The 18,463-nt window shown below is 40.2% G+C and overlaps 1 protein-coding gene across 1 annotated transcript in view; it reads left to right on the top strand.

Annotated features, from left to right (window-relative positions):
* The first annotated feature begins 1,671 nt into the window (after positions 1-1,671).
* The window catches only part of ALMS1 (ALMS1 centrosome and basal body associated protein), a 236,937-nt gene continuing 220,145 nt past the window's right edge, over positions 1,672-18,463 (top strand). The window contains exon 1 of the mRNA XM_017876541.1: positions 1,672-2,143. Within this exon, the coding sequence (XP_017732030.1) occupies positions 1,781-2,143 (363 nt within the window). The 5' untranslated portion in view covers positions 1,672-1,780. The remainder of the gene's footprint in view (positions 2,144-18,463) is intronic.

Genomic DNA, 18,463 nt, shown 5'->3' with positions numbered 1-18,463 from the left:
CCTGCAGCAATCAGTGATAGCAGCTTATATTAGTAGTATCTAGTATTGGAAGTAATTCACAAATACATGAGGAAGCTTGTTATTAATTCAGCAGATAACTTATAGGTCTTAGAATGGATTGACCTGTTGTCATGAAGGCAAATAGAAGTACTTTGGGCTTTGGAAATTAGAGAGCTTTGAAAACTATTTTTTAGAATTCTATTAGTTCTCTTTGTCTTTCCTGAAATTTGTGGATGCAAAAAGATAGTGGAGTTTCTAAAAAGGTAAAACTTTACAGAGTTATTTAATATCAGTGAAATGTGTGTCCTCTTACTGGAGATAAACATTGAGATTTCACATTCAGAAATACAAAATTAAGCAATTTTTTTCTACCATTACAGTAATAGGTCTCCAGCAAGGAGAACCCCTAAACCCCTTAAGAATGAATAACAACCCTAATGTACTCATAGTCCATTTAGAGGTGTTCAACAGAACTCCAAAACTGGGCACCAGTTCATGTTCTACCTTTATAGTTTTGCCAGGATTGGGTCATTGACAGGTAGGTAAGACATACCTCCTTGGCAATAACCCTAAAATTGCCCCACCAACATTGGTTCAGCATTATTATCAATGTATCTCTTCTATTGTGGGTAATACCATGAAGACTTTTTGCTGGACTCCACTTTAATTATGGTTATTTCCTTAGGTAACAGTGAAGCATCTCAAGATTATTATTATTATTCTTTTAATTTTAATTTAAAAATTTTCCCCATAGGTTATTGGGGTACAGGTGGTGTTTGGTTACATGGCATCTCAAGATACTTAATTTGCCATTCATTTTGTAGAGGTTCCTGAAGCGGTCAGGAAATCTTTGTTTTTAAAGAACTCCAAAATCATTGTGGAACCACCAAAACATATGTACTATCCGTATAAATATTTGCGCTGTTACCCTTTATCAGCTGGTTGGTCTAGGCCAGGGCAATTCCTACACTAACAGAGGACCTGGGATGGCATGCTGAGTCAGCCACTTACTAGGTAAGAAACTTTGGGCAAATTAATTTTTTGAGCCTCAGATTCTTCATACATTAAATAGTAATACTTGTCTCACAGAACCGTGAGCATCTAATGAGTTATTGTACAATAACCAACCTATCACTAAGTCCTTCGTATTATTTCCTTTAATTATCACACCCATCCTATGCGATGGCCTATTATCATCGTTTTAGAGACACAAAGTCACACCGCTTTAAGTGGTGATGCCAGGATTCAAACTCCGATCTTTCTGATGCCAGTGCCCAGTTCTTAATCTAACAACCCGTGACACTTTTCCACGGTTACGTTGAAGCGCCCACCATATCGCCTGACACGTTAGGAGGTACTCAACCTTTAAAACTTTATAATTTGCATGTGTGATTATAACGGGTACGTCCTAGAGTTTGATCTCTTCTCTGTGCAGGGGCTAAACTCCACCCCAGCCGAGAACTACACTGTCCTCGCGCGGGGCCCTCTGCGCCCCCGGGAGGCACCCAGTCCGGGTTTATTGTGAGCTTACAGTACAGTTCGCAAGGTCCCGGCCGGTGACGGCGGCGAGGCGGCGGCGTCACCTGTGGCAAATCTCCGCCCTGGGGCCTTCCCGCCGGGCCCCGCGCGGCGTCCCTAGCAACGCGCGCGCGGTCTCCCGGCCCCGCCCAGGCGGGCGGCACTGCGCCTACGCTGGGCCACAACCGCCAGTCAGGTCTCTCCCCTTCCCCTCCCTCCCCCCTCCCTCCTCCTCCTCTGCAGCCCAGAGCGAGACACCAACATGGAGCCCGAGGATCTGCCATGGCCGGGCGAGCTGGAGGAGGAGGAGGAGGAGGAGGAGGCGGAGGAGAAGGAGGAGGAGGCTACAGCGGCGGCAGCGGCAGCGGCGGCGGCGGCGGCGGCGGCGGCGGCGGCGAACTTGGACGACGTCGTGGTGGTGGAGGAGGTGCAGGAAGAGGCGGGGCGGGAGTTGGACTCCGACTCTCACTACGGGCACCAGCATCTGGAAAGTACAGACGACGAGGAGGAAGAGGAGGACGAGGAGGCCAAGGCCTGGCTGCAGGCGCACCCCGGCAGAATTTTGCCTCTGCCATCGCCTCCGAGGCACCGCTACTCGGAGTGCGAGCGGACCTCCCTGGAGAAGGTGAGGCGGGCCCGGGAGGAGTGTGAAGCCGCGGCGAGTGGAGGGTGGAGGCTGCGCCCCGAGCGCTCCGCCCTTCCGCCGGTCTCGCAGCTTGACGGAGAAAACGCGCGCGGCTGAGGCTAGTAGGCAGCCCTGACTCCGGCCTAGGTGCCGGCAGGCTGCTCCGCGTCTCCAAGGCTTTGTGGCAAAGACTTCTCGTTTCCTACCCCTCGGTGAGTCTTGGGCCGTTTGAACTCCCACAGACGTTCAGGGGAGTCTGCATTCCCCGTGAGTGGGGGTGAGAAACGCTGAGAGAGGACCACGGGTGTGTCGAGCCCTGAAGGAGGGAAAAGGCGATGTAGGACCGGAGCGAGTGGTTGCCTGGGGAGCATCTTGTTGGGGAGACCGTGAACAGATTAGCTTGACTGAATTGCAGGACTGCCCTGAGGGAGCAGTGTGGATAATGTACACCGCGCGATCACTTGGTTTGGAGAGGCTCCCCGCAGGTTTTCCTCCTCTGGACAATCATTTGTAGCAATAAAGGGGTTCCCCAGTCGATAGGAGGGGCTTGGAATGGAAGAGGCTTGTGATGTGGCTCCAAACAGTCTGGAAAACTAGAAAGCACAGATAATACACAATGGAGAAAGCCGATTTCATGGTAGGCCACCCGAAGATCATTTTGAAAATAACTCTTCAATTTATTTACTGCCCTTACCCTCGTTTTTAACTTACTGCTTTTCGAGGAGCAAGACCTGCCCTGTTCAGTACAGTAGCCACTAGCCACGTGTGGCTTTTTACATCTTAATTAAAGAGGAAACTATTATAGTTTTGAATAAGAGTTAAAAATAAATAAAATGAAAAATTCCATGCGTCTGTTCTTAGCACTTTTCAAGTACTCAGCAACCACACTAGGCTAGTGGCTACCATATTGGACAGAGCAGATAATGGAACAGTTCCATCATCACAGACAGTGAAGGTGTAGAGTTTTGTCACTAATGAGCAGTAGTTGTTTTGTCTGGTAAATATTCCAGGGGGTACTTAATTCACTGAACATGTCTTATTAGGATTCACCATGTGCCACACATTGTGCTGGGTGCTAAGGAAACCTTGGTGAACCCAAACATTTTTGGTCTCTGCCTTCCTCGTGTTCATGGTCTAGACAGGGAGGCAGACAGATTTCAGATGATCATATAAATAAAAGTAAAGCTAGTATGTGCTAATATTCTGTGAAAGCATAAAGTAAGATAATCTGGCCTTGTCAGTGAAGCTAGGAAAGCCTTGAGGAGGTTATGCTAGAGCTGACATCTGAAGACAGTTTAAGGTTAATCACGCAAAGGGGAGGGAAAGAGCCCTCTAGTTGAGGGAAAAACACATGAAAAGGTACTGTTGGTGAGAGAGAGCATGGCATTTTCCAGGACCCAGAAGCCAATGTGGTTTGAGCACAGACTGCAAGGCTTTGTGTGCTATGCCAAGGATTTAGGGGCTTCATCTCTGGAGCTTTGGGGAGTTGACAAAAATATTTGAAACAAGGAGATGTATGATAAGATAGGTGTTTCAGAAAGATCAGGTGTATAGCAGAGTGCAGAACAGCTGTGATAGCAAGGTGGGATGGGGAGCAGTAGTCATAGGTCAAGGGCATAAATTAGGAGACCATTGCAGCATTGCCAGGCAAAAGATGATGAAATTTTGGAATAGGGAAGTGTTGGTGGATACAGGGAAAAGTGGACTGATTTGAGAGATATTTAAGAGGCAAAATCATCATACTTAATAACGGATGGGATGTGAAACGTGAAGTAGCCAGGTGTTAGGTTATTGTTTGAATGGTTGTGCCAATATTAAGATATGGCCAGATTTATGGTGGGGGTGGTGGCTGTGAGTGGGTGTTGGAATTGGTTGGGTGGATCTTAAGATTATGAGTTTGGTTTTGAAGACTGAAGGAGAAGTCTGGGCTAGAGATTCCAAGTTGTAAGTCATCTACATAGAGACCATAATTAAAGCCACACTTGTTGACTAGGTCTCCTAACTTTTATTTTGTCCTGTGACTTCTTGCTTGAATAACTACTAATATTCAAATCTTTATCTTGAAGCCTAGAGGAGGAGTTTTTTAAACAAAATTTTAATTTAATTTAATTTTAGATTTGGGGGTACATATGCGCGTAATTAACATGGATATACTGCATAATGGTTAGGTTTGGGCTTCTAGTGAATCTCTCACCCAAATAGTGAACATTGTACCTGATAGGTAATTTTTCATCCCTTTTCTCCTCCTTCTGGAGCCCCCAGTGTCTGTTTATTTTCATCTTTATGTTTGTGTGTACTTATTGTACGCATTCTGTCTTTATGTCTCTGTATATGCATTGTACCCACTTGACTTATCAGTGAGAGCATGTGGTATTTGATTTTCTGTTTCTGAATTATTTCACTTGATAAATAGCCTTCAAGCTCCATTTATGTTGCTGCAAAGAACTGAATTTCATTCTGTTTATGGCTGTATAATATTCAATGATGTATATTAATACATACTACCTTTTTTTTTACCCATTCAGTTGTTGATGGACACTTAGGTTGATTTCATGACTTTGCTATTGTGAACGGTGCAGTGATAAACATATGAGCACAGACTTTTTTTTTAATGGAGTCTAGCTGGTCTAGAACACCTGGGCTCAAGTGATACTCAGCCTTGGCTTCCCAAAGTGCTGGGACTATAGTTGTAGCCACTGTGCCTGGCTCAGATGTCTTTTTGATGAAATGATTTATTTTCTTTTGGATAGATACCCAGTAGTAGGATTGCTGGGTCAAATGGTAGTTGTTTTGAATTCTTCAAGAAATCTCCATACTGCTTTCCACAGGAGTTGAACAACTTACATTTCCAACAACAGTGTATACCTGTTCCCTTTTCTTCTCATCCTTGCCAACATCTGTTTTTTGACTTTTTAATAATAGCCATTCTGACTGGTGTGAATGGTATCTCATTGTGATTTTAATTTGCATTTCTCTGATGCTTAGTGATGTTGAGCATTTTTTTCATATTTTTTGGCCACTCATATGTCTTCTTTTGAGTAGTGTCTGTGCAATCTTTTGCCCGCTTTTTAGTGGATTTTTTTTTTCATGTTGATTTGAGTTCCTTATAGATAGATGCTGGATATTAGACCTTTGTCAGATGCATAGTTTGCAGATATTTTCTGCCATCCTGTAGGTTGTCTGTTTACTCTGTTGGTAGTTTATTTTGCTGTGCAGAAGCTCTTCAGTTTAATTAAGTTCCATTTGTCTGTTTCTATTTTTGTTGCATTTGCTTTTTAGGTCTTAATCATTAACTTTTTTCGTAAGTATTCTTTAGGATTATTGTAGTTTTGGGCCTTATATTTAAGTCTTTAATCCATCTTGAGTTAATCTTTGCATATGGTGAGAGATAGGGACCTAGAGGAGGAATTTTTAAGCTAACCCTCTTTTACATACAGCCAATGTGAGAAAATTATTATCCTGTTTAATAATGAGCTATCTTTTTTTTTCCTCCTGAGACGAAGTCTTGCTCTGTCACCCAGGCTGGAGTGGAGCATCACGATCTTGGCTCACTGTAATCTCTGCTTCCCGGGTTCAAGCAGTTCTCCTGCCTCAGCCTCCTGAGTAGCTGGGATTACAGGCATCCACCACCACGCCTGGCTAATTTTTGTATTTTTAGTAGAGATGGGCTTTCACCATGTTGGCCAGACTGGTCTTGAACTCCTAACCTGTGATCTGCCTGCCTGAGCCTCCCAAAGTGTTGGGATTAGAGGCATGAGCCACTGCGTCTGGCCTCTAATAGTGAACTATCTATGGGTAATAGAAAAATCTTACTTCTGAGAGTCCAGAGTATTTTTTTGCTCCCCACAGTTTTTTCTTTCCCCGGAGAGAAATTAGGTATTTTCTTATTTACCTGAGAGAATAGATGATAATATAGAGAATATATAGGTGATTTTCTGTGTTAAAGGTAGATTTACGATGATACAATGAGTATTCAGATACGTTTTCCTTTAGTTCACTGGCATATTGAAACTTACTGGCATAGGTTGGCAAGTGTTTTAAGGAGAAAATGCTTAGTATATTTCTTGCTAGAAATTTATGAACTATGAAGTTTTTAGGTGTGTTGTATAACATCTAATGCTGTGTATTTAGAGGATGAGATCAAATAATAGGAAACATTAATTTCATCCAGTTTACTCTCAAGTTAAATGACAAAATTGTGTTACTCAATTTACTCTCATATCTCACTAGATAGTAAGGGAGTTATAGTGGTGTTATATAAGGCAGTGATTAAGTTTGTAGTCCTGTTACTGAGACTGAGTTAAGCTATGATACTGTTTAAATTTGAAGCAAAATATGACCAGTCTTACAGCTAAGTCTTTTTAAGAGGGAAGTGAGTGATTCAGAGCCTCATGTTGTTTTTATGCTGGTCCTACAGACCATTCAAACACTTCTTGTAATTCCTCAACCTGAATTTCTGAGTTGTGCTCGGGAAGATAATTCAGTTCTCTGGGTTGGTATCACTAGAAATTCTTGGTCTCCAACTTTTAATTGGGTCATCAACAGTGCTTGGAAATCTTTTTTTTTTTAAGATGGAGTCTCTCGCTCTTGTCACCAGGCTGGAGTGATCTTGGCTAACTGCAACCTCCGCCTCTTGGATTCAAGTGATTCTCCTGCCTCAGCCTCCCCAGTAGCTGGGACTACAGATGCGCGCCACCACGCCCAGCTAAATTTTGTATTTTTAGTAGAGACGAGGTTTCACCATGTTGGCCAGGATGGTCTTGATCTCTTGACCTCAGGTTATCCACACGCCTCAGCCTCCCAAAGTACTAGGATTACAGGTGTGATGAGCCACTGCACCCGGCCCAACAGTGCTTGGAAATCTTTTTAGTTTCCTCTCTGTCAGCTTCTTTCCCTATCTTCCCTCTTAACCTCTGTCTCCCACCCAGAGTTCAACATCCCCCCATCAGCAGGTTACAGTTTCAAAGGAGAGAACACAGGCTGAACCTCTTCCATTTCTGCTCCCCATCTCCAAATTTATCTACATTGCACAATTTATTTTTTTAACCTATTCATATGCATTTTATTATTAATATTAATCCTGTTTTGTGTTCCTAGGATAAAAACGATTTAGTCGTCGTGTGCTTTTCTCTTGAGGAACTGCTAGATTTCATTTGCAGATATTTGATAATGGTTTTAAATGTTTTTCTGTTTGTTTTTTGCTTTCTTGGCCAGTATTTATCAAATTTGACATCAATATTATGCCATTTTCATAAAAGGTACTTGGATGATTTTTGTTTTTCTGGAACAGTGTAAGTACAAAGGAATTTTTCTTTCTTGTATGTTTGAAAGATATCACCATTTAAACTATCTCTGGATTCCTTTCAGAGTTGTAGTGTATATATGTTCTCTTTTCTTGGGTTAATTTTGATAATTTTCCTAGGAAATCATTCTTTTCAGTAAGAGTTTCTAGTTAATTTTAATGGAGTGCTACACAGTATTCTTTATTTTTTCATTTGCCTCTGTGGTTATTTTCACTTCTCATTCCCAATTTTGTGTAATTATGCTTTACTTTTCTCCTGATTTGACTAGGTAGGGATTTATTTAATTTATTTTTCATTCAAGGACACAGCTCTTGATTTAAGTTTAATTCTGTTGCTGTTTATTTTTTTAATTATTAAAAAATTAATTATTAATTTTAATAATAAGTTCAGTTTTCATCTTTTACTATTTCCTTAGGTTTACTTTGATGTGTGTGTGTATTTCCTTGTGTTGAGTGCTTAATTGACTTCCTTAAAAACATTTTAATAGCTTTTTTGAGATATCATTCACGTACTGTACAATTCACCCTTAATTTAAACTGCACAATTCAGCCGTTTTCAGTATATTCATAGATATGTGCCATCATGATCGCTGTCAATTTTAGAACATTTTATCACTTCTAAAAGAAACCCCATACACTTTAGCTAATACCCCCATCTTCCATTCCCCATATGCAACTATTAATCTACTTTCTGTCTATAGATTTATCTATTTTGGGCATTTCATATAAGTGGAATAATATGTGTTTTTTTTGTGACTGGGCTTCTTTCACTTAGCTTAATGGTTTCAGGATTCACCTGTGATGTGGCATGTATCAGCACTTCATTACTTTGTATGGCCGAATAGTATTTTATTATGTGGATACGTGATACTTTGTATATCCATTCGTTAGTTGATGGACTTTTTTTTCCTACTTTTTGTCTATTATGTATAATGCTACTGTAGACATTCTTATATAAGTGTATGTGTGGACATATGGATTCATTTCTCTTGGATGTATATCTAGGAGTAGAATTTTTGGGACATATGGAATTCTGTTAACCTTTTAAGGACCTGCCAGATTGTTTTCCAAAGTGGCATTCCTATTGTCAGTGTATGAGAGTTCCAGTTTCTCCACATCCTTATCAGCACTTGTTATTACCTGACTTTTTTGTAGTTTTGATTTGCATTTCCCTTATGGTTCGTGCATTTTTCATGTGCTTCTTGGCCATTTGTGTGTCTTCTTTGAAGAAATAGCTCTTCAGGTCTTTTGCCCATTCTTTAATTAGGTTATTTGTGTATTTACTATTGAATTGTGAGAATTCTTTATGTATATTCTTTATATATATGCATATTGCATATATAATCCCTTATCAATCAAGGGATGGACAAGATACAGTCCCTTGACAAATGTGAGGTCATGAGGACCTACTATGTTTTCTTTGAGATTTTATAGTATTGCTATTACATGTAGGTCTTTGATCCATTTTGAGTTACTTTTTGTATATGATGTGAAGAAAGGGTTCAAACTTTATTCTTTTGTGACTATCGAGCACTGTTTTTTTTTTAAATTTTATTTGTGTAAATTTATAGAGTTCAAGTATAATTTTGTTACATTGATATATTGCATAGTGGTGAAGTCAGGGCTTTGAGTGTCTCCATCACTGGAGTAGCCTATGTTGTACTCATTAAGTAATTTCTCTTCATCCACCCCTCTCTCACACTCCCCACCCTTCCAAGATTCTATTCTCTGTCATTCCATACTCTCCTTCCAGGTGTACGTATTATTTAGCTCCCACTTGGAAGAATAGGCAGTTTGTCTTTTTGCAGCACCATTTGTTAAAGAGGCTCTTCTTTTCCCCATTGATTTGTCTTATTATCCTTGTAGAAAATCAGTTAACCATAGATATATGGGTTTATTTCTGGATTCCCAATTCTATTTCATCGATCTATATGCCCACCTTATGCCAGGAGACACTTTTTTTTTTTTTTTTTTCTGAGACAGGTGTCTCTTTGTTGTCCAGGCTGGAGTGCATGCAGTGGTGCAATCTTGGCTCACTGCAACCTCCACCTCCTAGGCTCAAGTGGACCTCCTATCTCGCCTACCAAGTAGCTGGAACTACAGGCACATGCCACCATGCCTGGCTAATTTTTGTAGTTTTTGTAGAGATGGAATCTTACCATGTTGCCCAGGCTGGTCTCAAATTATTGGGTTAAAGCCATCTGTCTACCTCGGCCTCTCAATGTGTTGGGATTACAGGTGTGAGCCACCATGCCTGACTAGGAGACACTCTTTTGATTAATATTGCTTTATAGTAAGTTTTGAAATGGGAGAGTTCTCCAACTTTGCTTTCGTTTTTCAAGATATTTTAGTCATTCTGGAGCCCCTTGCAATTCCATATGAATTTTAGATTAGCTTGTCAATTTCTACAAAGAAGCCAGCTAATATTTTGATAGAGATTGTGATGAATCTGTAAATCAATTTGGGAGTATTATCATCTTGATGTTAAATCATCTGGTCCTTTTTTTTTTTTTTTGAGATGGAATCTTGCCCATGCTGGAGTGCAGTGGTGCGATCTCAGCTCACTGAAACCTCTGCCTCCTGGGTTCAAGCAGTTCTCTTGCCTCAGCCTCTAGTACCTGGGATTACAGGTGCACACCACCACGCCTGACTTATTTTTGTATTTTTGGTAGAGATGGGGTTTCACCATGTTGGCCAGGCTGGTCTCGAACTCCTGACCTCAAGCGATCCACCTGCCTTGGCCTCTCAAAGTGCTGGGATTGCAGGCGTGAGCCCCTGTGCCTGGCCTAATCATCTGGTTCATGAACATGGGATATCTTTTCATTTATAGTTGTGTCAATGATGAGGTTACATTCTGAGAAATGTTTCATTACACTATTTCATTGTTGTGCAAACATCATATAGTGTACGTACACAAACCTAGATGACATAGCCTACTACACACCTAGGCTATATAGTCTAACCATTTGTTCCTAGGCTACAAACCTATACAGCATGTTACAGTACTGAATACTGTAGGCAGTTGTAACACCATGGTAAGTATTTGTGTATCTAACACGCAAATTTTATAAATATATATATAAATATATATAAATTTATATATATATGATATTCTTTAGCAGACGAGCAGTCGTTGTTGTAAGTCACCCAGGCCTGCGAGTGCGGAGCGCCCCAGTGACCGCAAGTGTGGCCGTCACTTGCAGCCAGCGTGAGTTCCAGGTCTCGAAGTGATTCTCGATGTGCTGCAAGCCCTTCGCTGAGGTAGGCTGGGATACAGGGTGTGTGGCCACGCACGCACTGAGGCTAATATTGTTGTATTGTGTTGGAGACGCGTTTTTTGCCATGTTTGCCTACGGCTTAGAGACCTGCGCGACTCGAGAGTATGGGCTGGCCGCGCTGGCTACCGCAAAGTGCTGGGAGATAGAGGGCGTGAGCCACCATGCCGGGCCAGGTATCTACATAAGTCTTATAGACGCACCATGGTATGGTATGTGATGTAGTTGATGGGAAATGATGTCTTAGTGGTGCATACAACTAAGTGTGTTAAGATTTACAATGATGTTTTATGAGTTTTTCAGAATTGCGCCATTGTTTTTCTTAACATATATTCAGAGCATTTAATTGTTTTTAAGGGTATTGTAAGCAGAATTATTTTTTCTTGTTTTTTTTTCTTTTTTTTTTTTGTGTGCGAACGGGGAGAGGAGGTCTCGCGCTGTTGCCACTGGAAGTGCGGAGTGCCGGATCTCAGCTCTCACTGCCCAAGTCCGCCTACCACGGGTTCACGCCATTCTCCTGTGGCCTTCAGCCTCCCAAGGTAGCTGGGGAACTACAGGCGCCCGCCCACCTTCCCGGTAGTTTTTTAGATATTTTTATAGTAGAGACGGAGATTTCACCATGTTAGCCAGGATGGTTCTTGATCTCCTGACCTCCGTGATCCGCGCCTATCGTCTCGGTCGCTCCCAAAGTGCTGGGATTACAGCATTGAGCACCACCGCACCGCCGAGAATAATAATTTTTTCTTAATTGAATGTTTGGGTTATTCGTTGTCCCCCCCCTCTGTAAATGATTTAACAACCACATTTGTTTTTATATGAAAGTTATATTGGTGGAACGCGTGCGTGAACGTGTTTCACTGAATAGAGTTTGTGTTCTCCGTCATTGATCTCTGAGTAAAGATCGTTCAAGGGGCAAAATTAAGGTATATGATGCTGTTTTTTTTCTTTCCAATCTGGAGGCGTGTTTATGTTATGGTGTTTATGGCTAAATTGGCCCCTGGCTAGAACCTTTAGTAAAATATTGAATAGCGAGGGGTGGAGATGGTATAGCTGTTATTTATTCCTGATCTTAGGGCACGCGAGAGATCACAAATCATTTTGGCTTCCCTGGGCCACGATTAGAAGAAATTGTCTTGCGTACCCACACGTAAATACACTATACAAATAGCTGCATGAAGCTAAAAAAAAAAGAAAAAAAAAAAGACTGCAAAACTATCATGTTTTAAGAAGGCTTACGAATTTGTGTTGGGCCACATTCATGGTCCTGGGGCTGTGGGTTAGACAAGCTTGTCTTAGGGAGAAAGCATCCACTCTTTTACCTCTGAGTACGATGTTAGTTGTGCGTTTTTAATAGATGCCCTTATCATTATTGATGAAGTTTCTATCCCTAATTTCTTGAGTGTTTTTAATAATAATTTTGTCATACTATTAATCGATGTATTACATGAATTGATATTAGGTTATTAAACCAGCCTTGTGAAAATAACTCACTTTGTCACAGTGTATAAACATTTTATGTGTTGCCTGTCATAGAAATACACACACACACATGCTTGTATTTTGTTTGAGTTATTCCATTTATATTTGTAAGATATACTGGTCTGTAGTTTTCTTTTGATGCCTTTGTCTGGTTTGGTATCAGGGTAATATTGACCTCAACGTGAATTGAAAGTATTCCTATTGTTTTTGGAAAAGTTTGTGAAGGACTGGCGTTAATTATTTGAAAGTTTGATTGGTTACATCAAATGGGTCTGGGGTCTTTTTTTTTTTTGCAGGGTGGGGCATAGTATTTTAATTACTAAATCACTCTTTTTTCTTGTTGTGGGTCTATTCAGATTGTCCATTCTTTCTTAAATCAGTTTCAGTAATGTGTGATTTTTCTGGGCGTTTGTCCATCTCCTCTAAGTTATCAAATTTGTTGACATACAGTTTAAAAATAGTATTCTCTTATAATGCTTTGTATTTTGTAAAGTTGGCAGTGAAGTCCCCTTTTATATTTTTTATTTTGGTAGTTTGAGTCTTTTTTTTCCTTGGTGAGTCTAGTTAAAGGTTTTAAAATTTTGTTGATATTTCCAGAGACTATCTTTTGATTTGATTTCTTTTCATTATTCTCTGTTTATTTCCATTTGAATGCTTCTGCTTTGCTCAGGTTTAGTTTTCTCTTTTCTAGTTTAAGATGGAAGACTAGAATATTTATCTTTATGCTATTTGTAATATACATGTTTATAACTATAAATTTCCCTCTGAGTACCAGTTTAGTTGCAACTCGTAAGTTTTGGTATGTGGTGTTTTTGTCATCTTAAAATACTTAAAATTCTTTTTCGTGATTTTTTTTTGACCTATTGGTTGTTTAGGAGTCTGTTGCTTACTTTCCGCATATTTGTGAGTTTCTCTGATTTCCTCTGTTGTTGATTTTAAATTCATTTCATTTTGATTTGAGAATATACCTTATGATTTTAATTATTAAAATTTTTGAGGTTTTATGGCCTAACAAATGGTCTATCTTGGGCAATGTTCCATTTGTACTCAAAAAGAAGCATATTAAGCTGCTCTCAGATGGAATGTTCTATGATTCTTACTAGGTCTAGTTGTTTATAATGTTGTTCACATCTTATATTTCCTTGTTAGTGTTTTGTCTAGATGTTCTGTTCTTTAGAAAAAAAATAGATCTTTTTAGGAAGTAGCTATATGTTTACAGAAAAATTGAGCAGAAAGTACAGAATTCTTATTCACCACTTCCTCCTTCCCTCCTTTCTGTGTTGCAGTAGTGTGGTATATTTGTTATAGTTGATGAGCTAGTATTAATACATATCATTATTATTTATTTGTTTATTTACTTTGAGATGGAGTCTCGCTCTGTCTCTTGAAATATCAACAAAATTTTGACAACATACAGTGTAGCGCAGTCTTGGCTTACTGCAACCTCAGCCTCCCGAGTTCACACAGTTCTCCTGCCGCAGCCTCCCAAGTAGCTGAGATTATAGGCATGTGCCACCATGCCCAGCTAATTTTTTTGTATTTTTAGTAGAGATGGGGTTTCACCATGTTGGTCAGGCTGGTCTCGAACTTCTGACCTCAAGTGGTTTGCCTGCCTTGGCCTCCCAAAGTTCTAGAATTACAGGCTTGAGCCACTGCACCTGGCCAATACATTATTATCAAAATTCATAGTTTGTATTATGGTTTACTCCGTTTTGTACATTCTTTGGGTTTTAACAAATGAATAATGACATGTTTCCACTGTTATGGTGGAACATGTGGTGTCATATGGAATGATTTCACTGTCCTAAAAATCTCCTGAATTTCAGCTGTTCATCGTTCCTTCCTTATTTTTGAAATCCTGGCAACCACTGATATTTTTGCTGTTTTTGTAGTGTTGTCTTTGCAATGTCATCTAATTAGAACCTTACAGTATGTAGCCTTTTCAGAATGACTTCTGCCACTTAGCAGTGTGCATTTAAAATTCCTCCATGTCTTTTCATGGTTTAATAGCTTACTTGTTTCTTCCCCCTTGATTTTTTTTTTCTTTTTTACTGTGGTAAAATACACATAACATAAAATTGACCATTTAATCATTTTTTAAGTGGCATTAAGTACATTCACATTGTTGTGTAACCATCACTACAGTCCATCTCCAGAACGTTTTAATCTTCCCAAACTTAAATTCCAGCATCTGCCATATCTGAGTCTGGTTGTAATGCTTGCTCAGTCTCTTCCAAACTGTGTTTTTGTCTTTAGTATGCCTTGTAATTTTTGGTTGAAAACCAAACATGATGTACTTGGATGTGAAAGGAACTGAGGTAAATAGGTCTTTATTTATCTCATTAGAGGTTGCATTGTATTTACTGTTTGCCATACTTTAGGTTTCAGAGACTAAAATTTCCCCTGGTGACCTTGATGGCTTTGGGTTTCCCTAAGGATTTCTTCTTAGGTAAGATCTGGGATGTGGTGTTCTTTCAGTTACATTCCTCTGTTACTATCAGGAGCCCTACTGATATGGTGATAAAGTTTTGGGGTGAGGGGAAGTGTTCTGTAGTCCTATGATTAGGTCTCAGTCTTTCCTCTGGGCTGTGACCTTCATCAATGTTTCTCATCCCCCACTCACAGGTGAGAGAGGAAGGCTAGAAGGGGCTAGAGTTGGCTATTTCTCTGCTCCCATGTTGAAGGATCCAGTGGGCTTGAGTTGGTTATTTCCCTTCCCCTTCCTCAAAAGTTACAGTGGGCTGAAGCTGGGTATTTCCTTTCTCTAAGGTCAGTTAGTCTGTAAAACTCTAGTTGGTTAGGCTCTGGTAAAATAGTTTGAGGGCAAGTTTTCTAAGAAGAACAAACTACTCTGGGAATATTCGAAATGGCTATCCCCCAACTCCCTCCCCCTAACTGGAGAGTGGGTATTTTCCTGTCATCTTAACTGTGGTAACATGCTAGGGGTTGTGGAGATAAAACTCACAGAAGTATGGAGGCCCTTCGTAAGACTGGTTTCCCTGCAGCTTTTGATTCTCAAAGTTGTCTGCATTGCACCTCCAGCAATTTGTCAATTATACTAGTTTTTTCTTCCCTAGTACTAGTTAGTTCCCACAATGGTTTCTGTTCTTGCGTTTCTGCTCTGATAAGTTGTGATTCTCTGTGTATGTGTCTCTCCAACTTTTGAAACAATAGTTTGTCCTTCATCTCAGTTCTCTGATGGATATAAGAAGAGTTTTGATTTTTTAGTTTGTTCAGCTTTTGTGTGTGTGTGTGTGTGTGTGTGTGTGTGTGTGTGTGAGAGAGAGAGAGAGAGAGAGAGAGATGGGGATGGGAATGATTACTTCAAAGCTCTTTATATGCTTCACCAGACCTCTGTTTTTTTTTTTAAGATGGTATTTCACTCTTGTTGCCCAGGCTAGAGTGCAGTGGCATTATCTTGGCTCACTGCAACCTCTGCCTCATGAATTCAAGTGATTCTCCTGCCTCAGCCTCCTAAGTAGCTGGGAATACAGGCATGTGCCACCACGCTCAGCTAATTTTTTTTTTCTTGTATTTAGTAGAGATGGGGTTTTACCATGTTAGGCTGGTCTCGAACTCCTGACCTCAGGTGATCCACCTGCCTCGGCCTCCCAGAGTGCTGGGATTACAGGCGTGCGGTTTTGCTTTTAAACAGACTTTATCTTTTAGAGCAGTTTTAGGTTCACAGCCACATTGACTGGGCAATACAGAGAGTTCTCATCTGTGCCCTGCCCCCCCCCCCATAGCCTCCCTCACTGTTAACATCATGAATCACACAGGTGTCTATAGCTTGTCTTTTATTCTTTTGACTGTATTTTTCACAAAGCAGAATAAGTTTTTAATTAAGTACAGCTTATCAATTATTTCTTTCATAGATTATATGCCTTTAGTATTATATCCGAAAAGCCATCACCTAAACCAAGGACATCTAGATTTTCTCCTATGTTATCTTCTGGGAGTTTTATACTTTTGCACTTTGCATTTAGGTCTTTTTATACTTTTGCACTTTGAATAGAGTTAATTTTTTTGTGTGAAGGATGTCAAGTCTGTGTCTGGGTTCATTGTTTTGCATGTAAATGTCCAGTTGTTCCAGCACCATTTATTGAGAAGACTTTCTCCATTGTATTGCCTTTTGTTTTTTTTTTTTAATCAAAAAATCAATTGAATACATTTATATGGGTCTGTTTCTGGGCTTTCAATTCTGTTTTATTGATCAGTGTGTCTCTATTTCGTTGACACATGCTGTCTTTATTACTGTAGCTTTATGGTAAGTCTTGAAGTTGGGGTCCTCCAATTCGGAGTCTTTTGCCTCTCTCTATAAACTTTAGATTGAATTCATTGATGTGTATTAAATATTGCTGGGATTTTGATTGGGATTGCATTGATCTTTAATAGATCAAGTTGGGAAGAACTGACATTTTGACAATATTGAGTATTTCATGAAGTTGAAATACCTTCTCATTTATTTAGTTGATTTCATTCATCAAGTTTTATAGTTTTCCTCATATAGATCTTACATGTATTAAGTTAGATTTATATCTAAATATTTCATTTCTTGGGTTGTTGACGTAAATGGTATTGTACTTTTAACTTCAAATTCCTCGTCATTGCTGGTATATAGGAAGTGATTGACTTTTATATATTAACCTATATTCTGCAATTTTGCTAGTTTTACTTACTAGTTCCAGGAAAGTTTTGTCAGTTCTTTTGGATTTTCTTTTTTTTTTTTTTGAGATTGAGTCTCGCACTGTCACCCGGGCTGGAGTGCAGTGATGCGATCTCGGCTTACTGCAACCTCCGCCTCCCAGGTTCAAGTGATTCTCCTGCCTCTACCTCCTGAGTAGCTGGGATTACAGGTGCCTGCCACCACGCCTGGGTAATTTTTTTTTTTTTTTGTATTTTTAGTAGAGATGGGGTTTCACTATGTCGGCCAGTCTGGTCTCAAACTCCTGACCTTGCGATCCGCCCTCCTCAGCCTCCCGAAGTGCTGAGATTACAGGCGTGAGCCACTGTGCCTGGCCTGAATTTTCTATATAGACTGACAGTCATGTCATCTGCAAACAGAGTTTTATTTCCTCCTTCCCAAACTGTCTACCTTTTATTTCCTTTTCTTGTCTTATTGCATTAGCTGTGACCTCCAATACACTGTTGGACAGTGGTGAGAGGGTGTATTAGGCCATCATTGTGTTGCTATAAAGAAATACCTGAGGCTGGGTAAGTTACAATGAAAAGAGGTTTAATTGACTCATGGTTCTGCAGAGTATGAGAAGCTTCGTGCCAGCATCTGCTTCTGGTGAGCTTATAATCATGGTGGAAGGTGAAGTGGGGGCAGGTGTCTCACATGGCGAGAGCAGAAGCCAGGGAGCAAGGGAGGAGGTGCCACTCTTTTAAATAACCAGGTCTTCTGTGAACTTAGTGTGAGAGCTCACTTACCACTAAGGGAATGGTGTTAAACCAATCACGAAGGATCTACCCCCATGATCCAGTCTCCTTGTACCACACCCCACCTCCAACACTGGGGATTACATTTCAATATGAGATTTGGAAGGGACACATATCCAAACCATATCAGAGAGGGAATCTTTGCCTTGTTCTTGATCTTAGAGGGAAAGCTTCAGGTGTCATTAGGTATGATATTAGTTGTAGGATTTTTTATAGGTACTCTATATCAAGTTGAGAATATTCTCCTCTATTCCTACTTTAATGAGAATTTTGATTGTGAAGAGGTTGTCAAATGTTTTTTCTGCATCTATTACATGATCATGTGGTTTTTCTTCTGAAGCTTATCAATGTGATGGATTATATTAATTGATTTTTTTTTTTTTTTTTTTTTTTTGAGACAGGGTCTGGCTTTGTCACCCAGGCTAAAGTGTAGTGGTGCGATCTTGGTTCATTGCAACCTCTGCCTCCAAGGCTCAAGCCATCCTCCTACTTCAGCCTCCTGAGTAACTGGGACCACAGGCATGTGCCACCACACCAGGCTAATTTTTGTATTTTTTTTAGAGACGGGGGGTCTCACTTTATTGCCCAGGCTGGTCTCGAACTCCTGAGCTCAAGTGATCTGCTCACCTTGGCCTCTCAAAGTGCTGGAATTACAGGTGGGAGCCACTGTGCCCAGCCTTAACTGATTTTTGAATGTTAAATCAAGTTTGCATACGTGGGATAAATCCACTTGATCATGATGTACAATACTTTTGTACATTGTTAAATTTGATTTGCTAATATTTTGCTGAGAATTTTTACGTTGATGTTTGTGAGAGATCA

The sequence above is a fragment of the Rhinopithecus bieti genome, unplaced genomic scaffold (genome assembly GCF_001698545.2).
Source record: "Rhinopithecus bieti isolate Rb0 unplaced genomic scaffold, ASM169854v2 scaffold_1058, whole genome shotgun sequence".
NCBI lineage: Eukaryota > Metazoa > Chordata > Mammalia > Primates > Cercopithecidae > Rhinopithecus > Rhinopithecus bieti.
The sequence above is the reverse complement of the archived record's forward strand: the minus strand, read 5'-3'. Positions and strand labels throughout refer to the sequence as shown.